The sequence below is a fragment of the Neolamprologus brichardi genome, chromosome 20 (assembly GCF_056152115.1).
Source record: "Neolamprologus brichardi isolate AB-2024 chromosome 20, ASM5615211v1, whole genome shotgun sequence".
NCBI lineage: Eukaryota > Metazoa > Chordata > Actinopteri > Cichliformes > Cichlidae > Neolamprologus > Neolamprologus brichardi.
The window spans coordinates 22,239,053-22,252,391 of record NC_142123.1 but is presented as its reverse complement, the minus strand read 5'-3'; the positions used below and the strand labels follow the sequence as shown (position 1 = coordinate 22,252,391).

Genomic DNA, 13,339 nt, shown 5'->3' with positions numbered 1-13,339 from the left:
ACTCACAGCCTGTATTTCCCAAGGAAAAACTATGATCACTTTTCAACCCGCTTCAAGCATTTTGACAAGAACAGATGTTAGTATGCACCTCAAGCTCACAGAATTTTCTTTGCCCGTTTAGTTTTAATATTTACATGTAATGTTTTAGTCAGATACGTTAAAATACAAAAAAATGAAATTGTTAAGAACCGTCAATTGATCTGTAGTCCCCAAAACATTGGTCTTCAGACTCAGGAATGTGTATCTTGTCCCACATAGTGAGGTGGGAGGTCTTTAAAAGGGCTGTCCATCAGCTGAAACAGTCTCAGTTTGAACTCACACTGTAGAGGGGGAACACATCAAGCAATGCTTTGAAGAACAGCGCCACATGACAAAGTGTCAAATTTACTTAATAACAGATTCCTTTCGGTGGAGTGGAGGTGAATTTTTGAAAAGGATCTCTTTGCTTCAATGTGTCTGACAGAGGAGTCTGGTGTTTTCCATTGTCAAATACGTACCAGATGATTATCCTTGTGTCCACGCTGATTCAGAGCAAAGCTAAGGTAGGTGAGAACATTTCTCTAATCAGAATTTCTTCAAAAACACCGCTAGTACACTGGGCGCAATGCTTGCGTTAGTCTCTATATGAAGTTATCTGCTTGATCATGCGTTTGCTGACCTACATAGAGATATCTTGGACACCATGGAGAAAATGAATCATGTGATAGATGACATTTACATCATGTGCTCCTGCATTTGCTAAGTACCAGTCCCATTAATAGTTTTATTTAATAACATTAATTTAATCATTAAGTATTTATGCTGGTTACTATTATTAGTATGGCATGTTAGTCTTTAACGTACCATCCCACTTTACTGTAAAAGTAACTCTGTTACTATTATTCAGCATGTTGCTTTAAATTTACATCAAAGCATCAAACTTAAAACTTTGATGGCACAGAACTTATTTTTCCTCCTGGTCCTGGCAATAATTCTTTCCTGCCATGTGCACTGATTTAGTGCTTTGTAGTCCAGAAAACCAAGTAAGAGTTAAACTCAACAGCTCAAAATTGTATTAGGAATAGAAAACCAAATATAAAAAGATTATTTCTTGTCTCTGCGGCTTTCAAAGAATCGTCTTTTGTGCCTTAATTCATCTCAGAAGTTGACTGGAGACAAATAAATCTTGTTTTATTGTTTCATTCACTTCCCTCTATCTTGACTATTTATTGCAAAAGCTGCATCAAACATTAGGAGCCAAGTGAGTCAAAGAGGTACCTATGAAATGCCTTTCTGTGTAATCATTTAGCTTTTAGTGTGAAGAACATGTGCTTATCACCATGTTTCAATCCTTAGTGGAAGCATTAATTCCATCTGGAGCCAATTTGACTGTTACTGTTGCCAAAAGGTGCTTGGTAGCAGACATACATCAGCTACAGTTGGATCCTGTGCACATTGTTCTCCCTGCTTAGGCTTCCATGGTAGAGGGCAGTATTTGACCAAAAATTGAAGTTATCCACCCCCACGCCACAGTGCTCCACACTGACTTAAACATCAGTCACTAGTAGTGTTGCAGCAAGGAATCGCTATGCATTCCTCTCAAACTCAATCTGAAACCTGATATTTTATCTGAACTGAGATCCAGATGACGGCGTAGAGCAGTTAAACACAAACACTGTGTTTTCTGGAAAGAAAGTATTGCTGTTACGTTTCGAATGTACATATTTTGGATGGAAAGAATTACTACTGTTAAATTTTTATAGCTCAATTAGGTGGAAATTCAACTTAGGTTTGCTTTGAACTTTTCTTGGAAATAATTTTAGATTAGCACAACTTGGGAGGGGTCACTGAATTGGACTGCTACAGGGTGAGGAGTACATGCATGTTGAAATGTTAAGGAAAGGCTGCCCAGAATGTTGTTGTGGTTTAGTTGTTTTTTTCGAGTGTATTATTCAGTTTAGTTTTTTTTTCACACTGTCTACAAGGACTGTCTGCTTGAGTGGGTTTTTTTTAGTCTACAGATAGTACTTCTAATGGATTTTTGTAGTTCTCATGAATACACTATGCGGTTGTGTTAGTTGCAGGTAAAGTGTCTGTGTATGATAATGTTCCTGAGCTTCCCTCTGACTATGGCTGAGGTCCCTGGCCCATGCAGACACTCCATCACTAGGGAACACCTGCTGACAGTTAGGCAACTGGTAGGTGTTGAAACAACATTAAAGCAATCACCCTGCACGGCCCAGGCTGAGATGTTGCAATTGTTGTTTCCGCAGATGGATAACCAGTTAAGAAGTGGGTGTTCAATAAACTACACATTCATAGAACGGAGGAGTTTGGTGGGTAATATAACCTTATGCAACTGTTTTTCCCCAAACACCTTTGATTTAGGTTTTCCATTAACTGGTTTGTGCTTTTCGTGTTTATTACCTTGTGTTCTGATTTCCAACAGAGCAAATGTTGCTTTGTAAAAGCTGCATTACCCTGGATACTGGAGCTCCTTACGACCCACTTCAAATACATTCGGGGTTCAGTAAATGATGGCTATGTTCAGTCCCTGAGGGCACTCATCCTCAACATCTATTCTCAGAAATGTGTGCCTTGGATTAATGAAGAGATTGAGGTCAGCGTGAGTTTCCGAATGCTGAACTTGCAGCCTGTTTTTTTTATAATGTCATATGAAGATGACAAATCATATGAATAGTGTGAGCACATGAATCTGCAGTACCTTAAAGACATATGAAATACTTGTTTCTTCGAATCTGCTTCAGGATAAACCAGAGAGTTTTGAAGTGCTCTACAGAGGGTCTCCTTCGGATGCATTACAGAAGGTCTCAGAAGTCTTAATGGTTTACTGGGAGCTGGTGACGACGAGCGATGCACCGGTTGACTGGAGGTGCCAGCATGAATACACAGAAACCTTTGGCTCTACCACAGAGTTATACACAGAGTTATACACAGAGTTATACACAGAGTCAATCACACAACACTTTACAGGTGAGAATCTCTATTTTTTGGGTAGTTTGTGATGAAACACTCAGATGTCTGCGGCCACTGCAGAGATCACAAATCGTGTGTCCTTTCCTACAGACAGTTATGACAGAGATTCTGTGCAGGCCTCTCAGAGAGAACCAGTCAGTGACCTGTACAAGCTGGGTTTCATCATCGCATCTATCTGTGGAGGACTGCTGTTCATTCTTACTCTCTACTGTCTCATCACACACAAGGTATCAGAGCTTCTGCTTTTGTTTTAATTTACAAAATCACATGTGCCTTTGTAAAGTTAGCCAGGCATTCAAGTCATTGCAAATGAGTAGGCTTTGGCAGTCAGCTCTGTTCTCTGGGGCACTCCTTTTTTGCAGAAGCACCGGCCCTCTCTCACTAATAAATACCATGTAGGCTGGCACCTACTTTGCAGCAGCACATGCACAAAAATACGCAAATGCAAGCATTGCATTTATGGATTTGAGGGTATTTAGTGCAGTCACCTATAGCTTGAGAAGCTGAATGATTTAGAGTACACTGATTTTTAGCTGGGTGAGGCTTACAATCTATAGTGACTTTATTCACAGACTCTAAGTCATGACTTTAACATAATGCTGGTTTTAATCTCATTCACTCATTCCTTCAAAATGCAACAAATGCATTTTGGAAGACGCTGAATAGCTTACTAAAAACCCTCTCACACACACAAAGTTTAATAAGAAATCCTATAAAGCAAAGCAATGAAATGGCACGCTAAGAACACTGAAAACAATAATATGCTAATAAGACCTCGAACAGAACAGCGTTTAAGTCAAAAGAGATAAAATACTTTACAGTGAAGGTTTATTGTCTCTCAAGTTACAAAAGCACAAAAGTGTGCAATACATAGGCTTTTTTTCCCCTAAGACTCGACATATTTTTCTGCATTTGGCCCAGAACTATAAATGTTTGACCACCCATGCTCTATAGCTTTCTTGCAGTCGATATGCGTTTTGTTTTTACATTGATTCTGTGTGGAAATCAAACGTGGTCACAAAGCACTCTGCTTCTTACAGGCAGCAGCTGTCAAGAATGTATACTCAAGGGAAAACCATGAATGGTTTAGCTCTTGAGGAGAGTCTAAAACTGGAATGATAGTTGACAAAGATGTTTTTGCTTAGCGTCATGTGTCATGTTAGACCGACTCAATTTTATTAATCCTTGCAGAGAATTTTACAATCACATTAGACCTCCACAGTGAAAGAATAAAGGCAAACAAATGGTATTAATTTAAGTAGCTCTTTCAAGTCCATATGTAATTCGTATCAGTATTTGATTTGACAATTATTACTAAGAAGCTGGTTCAGAATCAGAATGATAAATCCAACTTCAGATTTGATGTTTGATGTCTGATATTAAATTCAACATCAGACAGACACTAAGGTTTTTAGGCAGTGACACTCACAAGTAATTGCTAAACAAATAAGGAATGTGTACCAAAAATTACACTGAATGCTGCAGCTAATGCATTTAAAAGAAAAAAAAAAAGACAAATAGATGAAAAGAGACCAGACAGCATGAGAAAGTGGAACTGACTTCTGACTTCTCTTCCAGGAATTACTGATTTTGCATGGTTGTTTAGCTAATTACATGTGGTGACATAAGTACATGCAGCAGACTAGTAGGGATCTTGCATGGCTGGCGGTGAGTGCAGAAACATTGACAACTGGTAACCTCAGTAAAGTGCTGTATGTGTTGGACAAAGCCGACTAGCCGCATTTTGGGGCTTGGACCTTGTTCAACTTTTTTTTTCTTTTTTGAACCTCTTTGATGCAAGGGCTTTTTTCACCTTGAATTGTAGATTAGTGAATATAAATCACCATGCCTCATTTTAAAGGTGCTTATAGTGTTTAATTACAATATGCAGCTTTTCTATAATGTTTTACTGGGGAAAAACTGTCAAGGCAAATAAAGTAAAAATAAAGTCAGATGTTCAAGCATTTTATAGGCTGTCATAGCTTGCTGAGCCACATGGCTTAAACTATAGCTTTGTTGTAAACAGTAATATAACCATGCTCTGTCCACTTTTTTAGAAAGTATGGTAGTTCTGATGTAAAGCTTTGCTTGATTCAAACCTCCAACTGCATAAATAAAGATCCAAACAGGAGACAAACATACAGCTGTTTTTAGCAACCAAAGCTAAACAAAATGTCTCTCAAAAACAGTCTTCCTCAAGTTGATCAAAATCCAATGAAAATATGTTTGACTTCAAAAGATCATTTTGGCTACGATTCTGGTAAATATGATTTGTGACCTACCTTGGGCCACCAATCACCACTTGAGAACTAAGATCTACTGTAGCTTTGCTTTGTCTACAGGGATGAGACAGACAGTAACATAAACATTACATTCCCAAAGCCTTAAACCTAATAGATCGCTGTAAAAAGACTATAAGTTACTCAGCTGAGGAGCATGGAGGCTGCAGTGGCATTTTTTAATTTATAGCAGTAAGATTGGATTTGAAAATGTAATAATGGAAGTTTGGAAGGTGGGAAAGATATTGAATCACACATAGAAGCTTTGTGTAGCATTTGTATACTCAAATTTTTCTGCACAGTATCGTTCAACTTTATCACTTTAATGTAAAATACTTGAAAATACAGCTGTTGTATCTTTATGTGTATACAATCCTGTCCTGCATTATTGTTTGGGAGTCTCCTGTAGCCAATTTGCATAGAAAGTAACTAAAGTAAGCAAAAGTAGCAATTATTGAAACCCCACCCTTTTTTGTAATAACATTTGCTGACAAATAGCTGTTTTTGCATAAGCTACTTCAATAATATTACCTGGAAGTATATATAGCAATGTGTTGCTAGTACCCTAACAAGGATTTGTTTTAAACACTTTCATGTCATGAATGTTTAGAAGCTAATGATAAAAGTATAGAGGGTGTTTGTGTGCTATTTGCACTGGAGTGGAGACTGACAGGTTACAGCTCTGTCTTCCATTATACTTTTGGGAACCTCAAGTAAGACTGCATTCGGAGAACAATGTGCTCTCTTAGGATAATAGGGTACAAGAAGTTTTTAAGATGTGATGGCGCATGATCAAAGATTTAAATAGGATTTCTGGATTTTAAAAGGGGTGGCAAGAGGGTTCCTGATTTGAACCCTTAGTCAGCTGTGGCCTTTATGGCTTTTCCATGTTCTCTTTGTACCTTTGTGTGAGCTTCATCGATAGTTTGGTTTCCACCCACATTGCAATAACTGGTACCTAATAAAGATAAGTTAATATTAGGGAAAAATATCTATCTAAATATCTATCTATAACCTTGGCTAGCATTTTTCCTGTGCTGTGATGAAAATCTGGTTAAAATACCAGGATCAAGTGTAGGCTTTTTCAGTAATGATTTAAATACAACTACCTCCAAAGACTGATCATATTTTATAAACACATATCTTTGGGTTTCCATAAGGAAGAATAAATGGCCTGTAATTGTATAGTGCTTTACTAGTCCCTAAGGACCCCAAAGCGCTTTATACAACCAGTCATCCACCCATTCACACACTGGTGATGGCAAGCTACATTGTAGCCACAGCCACCCCTGGGGCACAGCGAGGCTGCTAGACACTGCCGCCATCGGGCCCTCTGACCACCAACGGATGAAGTGTCTTGCCCAAGAACACAACAAGACTGTCCAAGCCGGGGCTGTCTCGAACCTTCCGATTACAAGGTGAACTCCCAACTCTTCAGCCACGATCGCATTTTATGCAATGTAAAATGCAGTGCTGCCTGTTGTGGTAACCACATATGAAAAAGGGAGCAGCCAATAGTAGCTTCTTAATCAATGGTGTTGGGTCTAAGGGGACTGAAGTAAATATTTAGGTTATCTCACAGATATACAGATATACAGCAATTCATGAAAACATTATTTCTCAGAGTTTAAGGAGGTTTATGCCAAATTATGCCAGCAATACCACAAAAATAGGCACAATCAGTCACACTAAAAGCAAAGAAGTTCAGTTGTAGACACAAAAAAGTTAGATGAATTCAGTAAAGGAAAGTTCAAAGACAGGTGCTTCAGTGCTTCCTTACTTGCCTTTTTTTGCATAGGAGCTTCTGGGCTATCCTTTACAAAATGAAAGAGCATAAAAGCTGCCACAATTCAAAGCATTTGGGGCACTAAATGACACCTATCCCAGATGTCATTTGGTTGAGTTAAACCTTGGATTAACCAGTCCAGGGCAAGTCTTTGGACTGTGGGAAAAACAACTGGAACAGAACTTCTGACCATACTTAGAAGGATGCCAAAAAGGAAGTGAGAGCTTATCTTCGCAACTGTTTTGCATACTGACAAGAACCTTGGTGTGTTTCATTACTTGGGGTTGTTAATCAAAAACGTATCTTTTTCTGTTAGTCTTTACAGCCATCCTTCTAACAAGACCAGTTCAAGCAGTGGAACTGATTTTATCTCTTATGACTTGACATTGTAGTTCCCAGAAAAAGCTCCGAACCCTTTGGAATTAGGAGAATTTCTGTGTTCACTACACACAAAAACGTGGTCTGATATTGGTCCATCTTAAAGGTAAACTAATAATGAACAAACAGTTGTACTTTTCATGTCTTTATTGAACATAATGAGCAATCAAGCACAGTGAAGACCGAAAATACTCTGCTACAAACTGTTGAGCTTCAGTAACTTATAGAAACTTCTTTTCTCCGTCACATGGTGCTCGAAGTGGTTTAAAAGACTTAAGACAACAGTGAATACATTTTGTTCTATTTCTCCTAAAAAAAAAAGCTGTTTAAATGTTCCCACATGGAATTGTTCCCTCAATGGCTGCAATGCCCTAAGGGAGCAAAGCAGCCCAAAACTACAACGGTGCCTCCACCATGTCTCACATCTGGGAGACATGGTGGAGGCTTTGTTGTGTACTGTAGTGCCTTTTAAAATAAAAAAAATAGCACTGTGTATCTTTGACAGAATATGCTCACATAAGACATTTTGTCTTATTGTGAATTGATGAACATCCAGCTTTTCAGACACACTTCTGTAGCCTCTTCACAACATTTCTTCTAAAGTTCTGTGAAAGTTTCTACAATTGAGGCATGATTCACAATGCAATCCTTCTTGAAAAAAGTAGTGAACCATGAACAAGACTTTGCATGCCTCAAACAACCCACGCATCTCATCTTCTTGAAGAAGTTTTTGAATAAGTCACATTTTACAAACTGGCAATGTGAGTGATTATGCAGTGTTTTCAATAAAGACAAGTCCAACTGTTTGTATTATGTATTCAGATATGTTGATGTGTAAAAAAATGTGCTTTTTTTCCCAATACAGAAAACTTACAGCCCTTATGGATCAAGATTACAAACAAACACAAGGTGAGAATATACGGATTAATTAAGCAAAAAGACTGACGTTGCGTTTTTTACTGAAATGACGCTAAAGCATGCTTCTGTGGTCATATTAAAGCACAGACCTGCAGGACATGGAAATTGAGGGACAGTAATGTGAGTATCCTACTGGCCTATAAAGCATTGCTAACAGTTAAGCATCTGGAGCTGTTTAAATGCGTTAAACAAATGCATTATGTGCAGCAGTATAACTGCACATATGTCTTTACGTTTTTATGTATTTTCAGTATTGTTTTCTCTCTCCAGGCAATTACTGCAGCAGCAGACAGAGCACTTGTGAACCTGAGTTTTTGTGTCAGTATATGTGTAATGTATCATGCACACCTTTTGGATAAGAAGCTTTGCTTGATCTGAGACCAAAGATGGAACTTATTGTTAATAATGTGGTATGTATATTATGTTTATGCATTTTCTATTGCAGATAACTTTTTAAGTTCACAAAAAAAGTGTTTTTTAAAGCAGTTATGTATGTTGAATTATGTGTTTCTATTTGCTACAAGTTAACATCATGTTTTTAATGTTATTTGCCAAACATTTCCAAGCGTTATTTATTATCGTCACTTTATTCAATCACTGCATTGGTAATAAAAGTTAACCATCAATAACCAGCTGAAACTTTATTTAGCTAACCTGCTGTCCAGTTCATAACTGAACACAGTACATTCACATCTAAAGAGCGGGTCATGTTCTCATTAAAGGATTTATAGCCACTTCATAGTGTCCACTGTTGTACATTTTGTGCTGGAATTTTGTTTTCTCTTGCAAAAACTTGCAAAGTTTATCAATCTAAAAAGTCTTTACATAGTTGCTCTTTTGTTAAGAGAATTGGATTTTTTATGTGATTGTTTTTTTTAAGTATTTCAAAACTGTACAAACAGTTTCAATATAACTTCTGTACAATTATGTGTTGTTGGTTACGAGAATAGTTAGGAAATGATTACAATAGATGCATATCACTGCTGCAGCTTCAAAGGAAATGTGTTTTATTACATATGGAGGTGACAGATTTTAGTGGGAATAATAACACAATTTATTCATATGCACACATTACAATCATTAGTGCATGGCAATGACAAATAACTGGTTATAATACTGAGAAAATAGAAAGGCTTTGTGCACATGCATTTCTCTAATGCTGTCAGTTGCTTGTATTCACTTGTATTTACTCCATGATGGTCAGGCCAAATGTTTTATTTGTGTTAATAAATACTTTAAATGTTTTCAGAAGAACTGGACAATTCCCCAAAAAGTGAAACATTTGCATGTGGCTTTGAGAGGACCAAATCAGTAAATCATGTCGAAGGATGTGCATGTGCATGTGTGCTGGCCTCTGTTTTGTTTTCAATTAATTTTTGAAGAAAACGGAGAGGGAAAACACAGCTCTTCGACCCATCGTCTGCAGTACTAACTGCAACCTGCAATACAGCATAATCTATAACACACTTAATTTCACATGCTACCGCTTATCAGAGTGCAAACCACCGTTGCATGGCAGTGATCCATTCTATATCCCAAGACACTGCACCATTACAAAACAAGTAAAGCATTTCTCTAATTCAATTTAGTGCCTTACTGCAAGGGATTAAAGGCAGCTGTTATAGATGAAAAGGCAAGTTGTCTTCAACAATAAATATGTGGGAACTGCTTAAGATCAGTTAGAAGAAGTGGAGATACCTTTTGACACTCCTCTTTCTCAGCCCATCTGCTTCTTACCTTCAAATTAGAGGAAACCAAATTAACTTGTTGTCAAAAACTCTGACGAGTTACATGGCCCAATAGGGTCTTGAAAAGTCGCTGTGTGAACTGAAGTAAACAATTAGATAACAGTGAGACATTCACGGCTCATTTGAAGTAGAATACATATTTAATTAGAGATACACTTAACCAGACAATTTCACATGTTAAATGTGAACAGGGAGAAAATCTAAATTGTCCTATGGACTGAATAACCAGAAGACAAAGTGTAAATGCTTTACTCAGTGTCCATCACTGATTATAGTTTTAAAATGTTCACAAAAACATATTGATGATAATTACTGCTGCTTGGCCTGCTGTTTTTTCCACCAGGTGCCACATGATGGAGGCAAAAATCCAATGGCTGGCAGTTTCATATTATATATTATATTATATTATATTATATTATATTCCTATTATACCTGAGCACTATTATTACTAACCATTTTACCAAACAACTGGAACCAATTAATTAGTTAAGCGGATGCAACTCGTTAGACCAGATCTCTTCACTCTTTGTCATCCACATGTCTGCCACCCGGATATGTGATTGTATAACTATGGTATTTCCTTTTGGATAAGTTTTATAATTTCAGTAATGCTAACAGCTTTCATAACAGGTTAAACAAACATTATGCAATCATGTTTTAATGGAGAGGAGAGTGAGTAATATAAGGAAAATATAATGAAGCATAATAGCATGGCATGTGTTGCAGATAAAGACATTTCGGAAACCTCTACACATCAATGAAAGCAACATGCCGCAAACAGTAGGCGGCTTCAGCAGGAATGTCTTTGGCACTGATCTCATTAGCTTCGAGACGGAGCATCTTCAGCCTGGAGAAGTTTGACATGTCAACAGCACTGCAGAAACTGCTCAGGGAGAACTCTGAAAGAGGAAAGGGGCGAGAAAATAGGTTACTCTCGTCTTTTGAGATGTGAAGCAAAAACCGATGTCTTGATAATGTCTGTTCACCACAAGTGTTACCAAACCAAGCTCATTGCTACATATACCTATGCATATTAGTCCGTGCAAACTCCAAAATGTATGACTGTGTCAGAAGGGGCAGATCTTCTCTAAATTTTTCTTTAAATGGAGTCAGTAAAGAGTTATTTTCTGGAGTTTGTCAAAAAAAAACAAAACGCATTGTTTTCTGTTGAGAGCTCTGGTGTGAAGATATCTGGTGTTTTGTAAAGTTTCTACCATGACTGAGAGAGAGTTTGTGGAAAATCCCTGCTTCAAGGGAATAATTTAAATAACTGGTAAACAGTTTGAAAATCTTGCTTTTGCTGTCATCTAGTGGTTGAAATATTCACTTTGCTGCATGTGCAGCTCCGATCCGAACATTACATGCAGACATTAAATCATTCTTATTTAAACATTGGAAAAAAAATTTTAGGAAGTTGATATGCCAAATAAACATATTTGTGGATATATACATACAAGCTGGATGACCGTTTGAATGAAGTCGAGTAATATAGCTATGAAGCATACAGGATAACAAGCATGACTCTTTATCAACCAAGCAATGGGAGAGGATTACACCACTGGAGGCATCCTGGAGCATAACAAATTGACTAACAAACCATATTTGGACAAAGCACAGCCCTTTTAAACATTACATCTAAAGTCTTCAAGATTTCTGTATTATCACTCGCTTTATATGCATGAGTGGCATTGTGTGTGTCTTGCTGAGTAAAACTACTAAACTACTGGAGAGCTCTGAGTCCTACATAAAGACAGCCTGCAACATTCAGGAAATTAGTTCTGCACTGAGGGTGTATGTAATCACATTACTCTTTTTTGCTTATTTTTAACCTTTTTGTCTTTCTGTGCCCATAAAATATTTCAAGGCATTATCTAATTTAAAGTAATAGAAGTCCTCATACCTTTAATCGTATTGCCTTGCAAGTAAAGGTTCTCCAGGTTCATACTGACAACAGGGATCTTTTCCAGTTTATTGAAGGACAGGTCAAGCTCGACCAACGTGCTGATATTGAAGACATTGGAAGGAAGTCCTTTATTAGTCAGCTTGTTATGAGCTAAGCGGACAAACTGCAGTTTGGGATACATGGTGAGAAAATCTGCTGGAATGCTTTCTATATTATTAAATTCCAGGTACAGCTGCTGCACCCTCACAGGGAGGTTGTCAGGGATTTTCCTTAGCTTGTTTTTCCTGATATCCAGCATTGTCAGAGACTTGAACCCCTTGAACACACCTCCAACGTCTTCTATGGCATTTGCTTGGAGATGAAGGGTGGTGAGGTTTGCCATCCCCTTGAATGAGCTGGCAAGGACTTTTGATATCTTGTTGTGCCCAAGTCGCAGGTCTGTGATTGAAGTGGGCAAGTTAGGAGGCACGTGTGTTAGGTCATTGTGATCCAAGAGGAGCCGATCCAAGTTCTTGAGCTTGCTGAAGACGTTCTTGCCAATTTTGTCTGAGCTGAGCTTGTTGTGAAATAGCACAATCCAGACCAAGTCAGTAGCGTTGTCAAACACCCCATCCTGGATGCCTGTGATCTGGTTATGCTGCAGGTAGACATATTTTATATGCGAGGGGACATAGGGAACATGCTGAAGGTTGCGGCTATGACAGTACATGGCTGTGGGGTAGACTGAGGGGCAGTTACACTCCAGGGGGCAATCTGCATCCTCAGCCTGCAAGCCAGCGTGCCATTGTCGCCTGCGCAGGTGGGACAGCCACTGGATCTGGCTGTAGTGTTGGCCAATACCCAAATCCACTATTCCTATTGTGAGGAGGAGCACCAATGTCCACATGATCACTCTGAAAAACCCAGGAAAAATGGGGAGAAATTATGTAGTTGAAAAGGTAATAATAAGTCCTAACAACACTGATCATTGCAGAAATGATTGGCAACTAACACTGACTTACGCTGCTGTATTAACTTCAGACAGATCTCATTCTTTCTGCTCCACTTTTTAAATGTAAGGTAGGTGCAGTATACCTACCAGTTGGCCGATCTGAGACGATGCTTCCTCCCTTGCTCACGCTGCCTGTGTGTTTCTCAGAATAAGTGGAAAATATTGTTGGTATAGAGTAAATCCCCTCTCTCTGAGGCTGTAGCCCCTGTGGCCCCAGCCACTCTGTCTCATTAGTACACATACATTTTCCACTATCTGCACATCAACATATCACCTCCAGCTATGCAAATATCAATACCATGTGTGAACTAGTATGGACATCTGCTTTTTAACAGCCTTGTTTTCCTTTACTGCGTCACG

At 38.3% G+C, this 13,339-nt stretch overlaps 2 protein-coding genes across 3 annotated transcripts; one reads left to right on the top strand and one right to left on the bottom strand.

Moving 5' to 3' along the window:
- The first annotated feature begins 320 nt into the window (after positions 1 to 320).
- csf1b (colony stimulating factor 1b (macrophage)) lies at positions 321 to 9,091 on the top strand. Of its 2 annotated transcripts, none has more exons than XM_006796399.3 (9): positions 321 to 542; positions 2,058 to 2,177; positions 2,253 to 2,315; positions 2,429 to 2,599; positions 2,748 to 2,973; positions 3,067 to 3,203; positions 8,285 to 8,328; positions 8,425 to 8,457; positions 8,608 to 9,091. In XM_006796399.3, the coding sequence occupies exons 1-8, from the start codon at positions 501 to 503 to the stop codon at positions 8,444 to 8,446; spliced, it is 825 nt and encodes a 274-aa protein (XP_006796462.2). In that variant the 5' UTR covers positions 321 to 500; the 3' UTR covers positions 8,447 to 8,457; positions 8,608 to 9,091. The 2 variants fall into 2 exon arrangements, with proteins under 2 accessions (XP_006796462.2, XP_035766077.2); XM_035910184.2 differs by having other exon boundaries at positions 8,420 to 8,457.
- Positions 9,092 to 10,561: 1,470 nt separating this feature from the next.
- fmodb (fibromodulin b) lies at positions 10,562 to 13,122 on the bottom strand. The gene is made up of 3 exons (XM_006796398.2): positions 13,067 to 13,122; positions 11,986 to 12,881; positions 10,562 to 10,984 (listed from the first exon to the last, which is right to left on the bottom strand). The coding sequence occupies exons 2-3, from the start codon at positions 12,872 to 12,874 to the stop codon at positions 10,833 to 10,835; spliced, it is 1,041 nt and encodes a 346-aa protein (XP_006796461.1). The 5' UTR covers positions 12,875 to 12,881; positions 13,067 to 13,122; the 3' UTR covers positions 10,562 to 10,832.
- Positions 13,123 to 13,339: the final 217 nt, after the last annotated feature.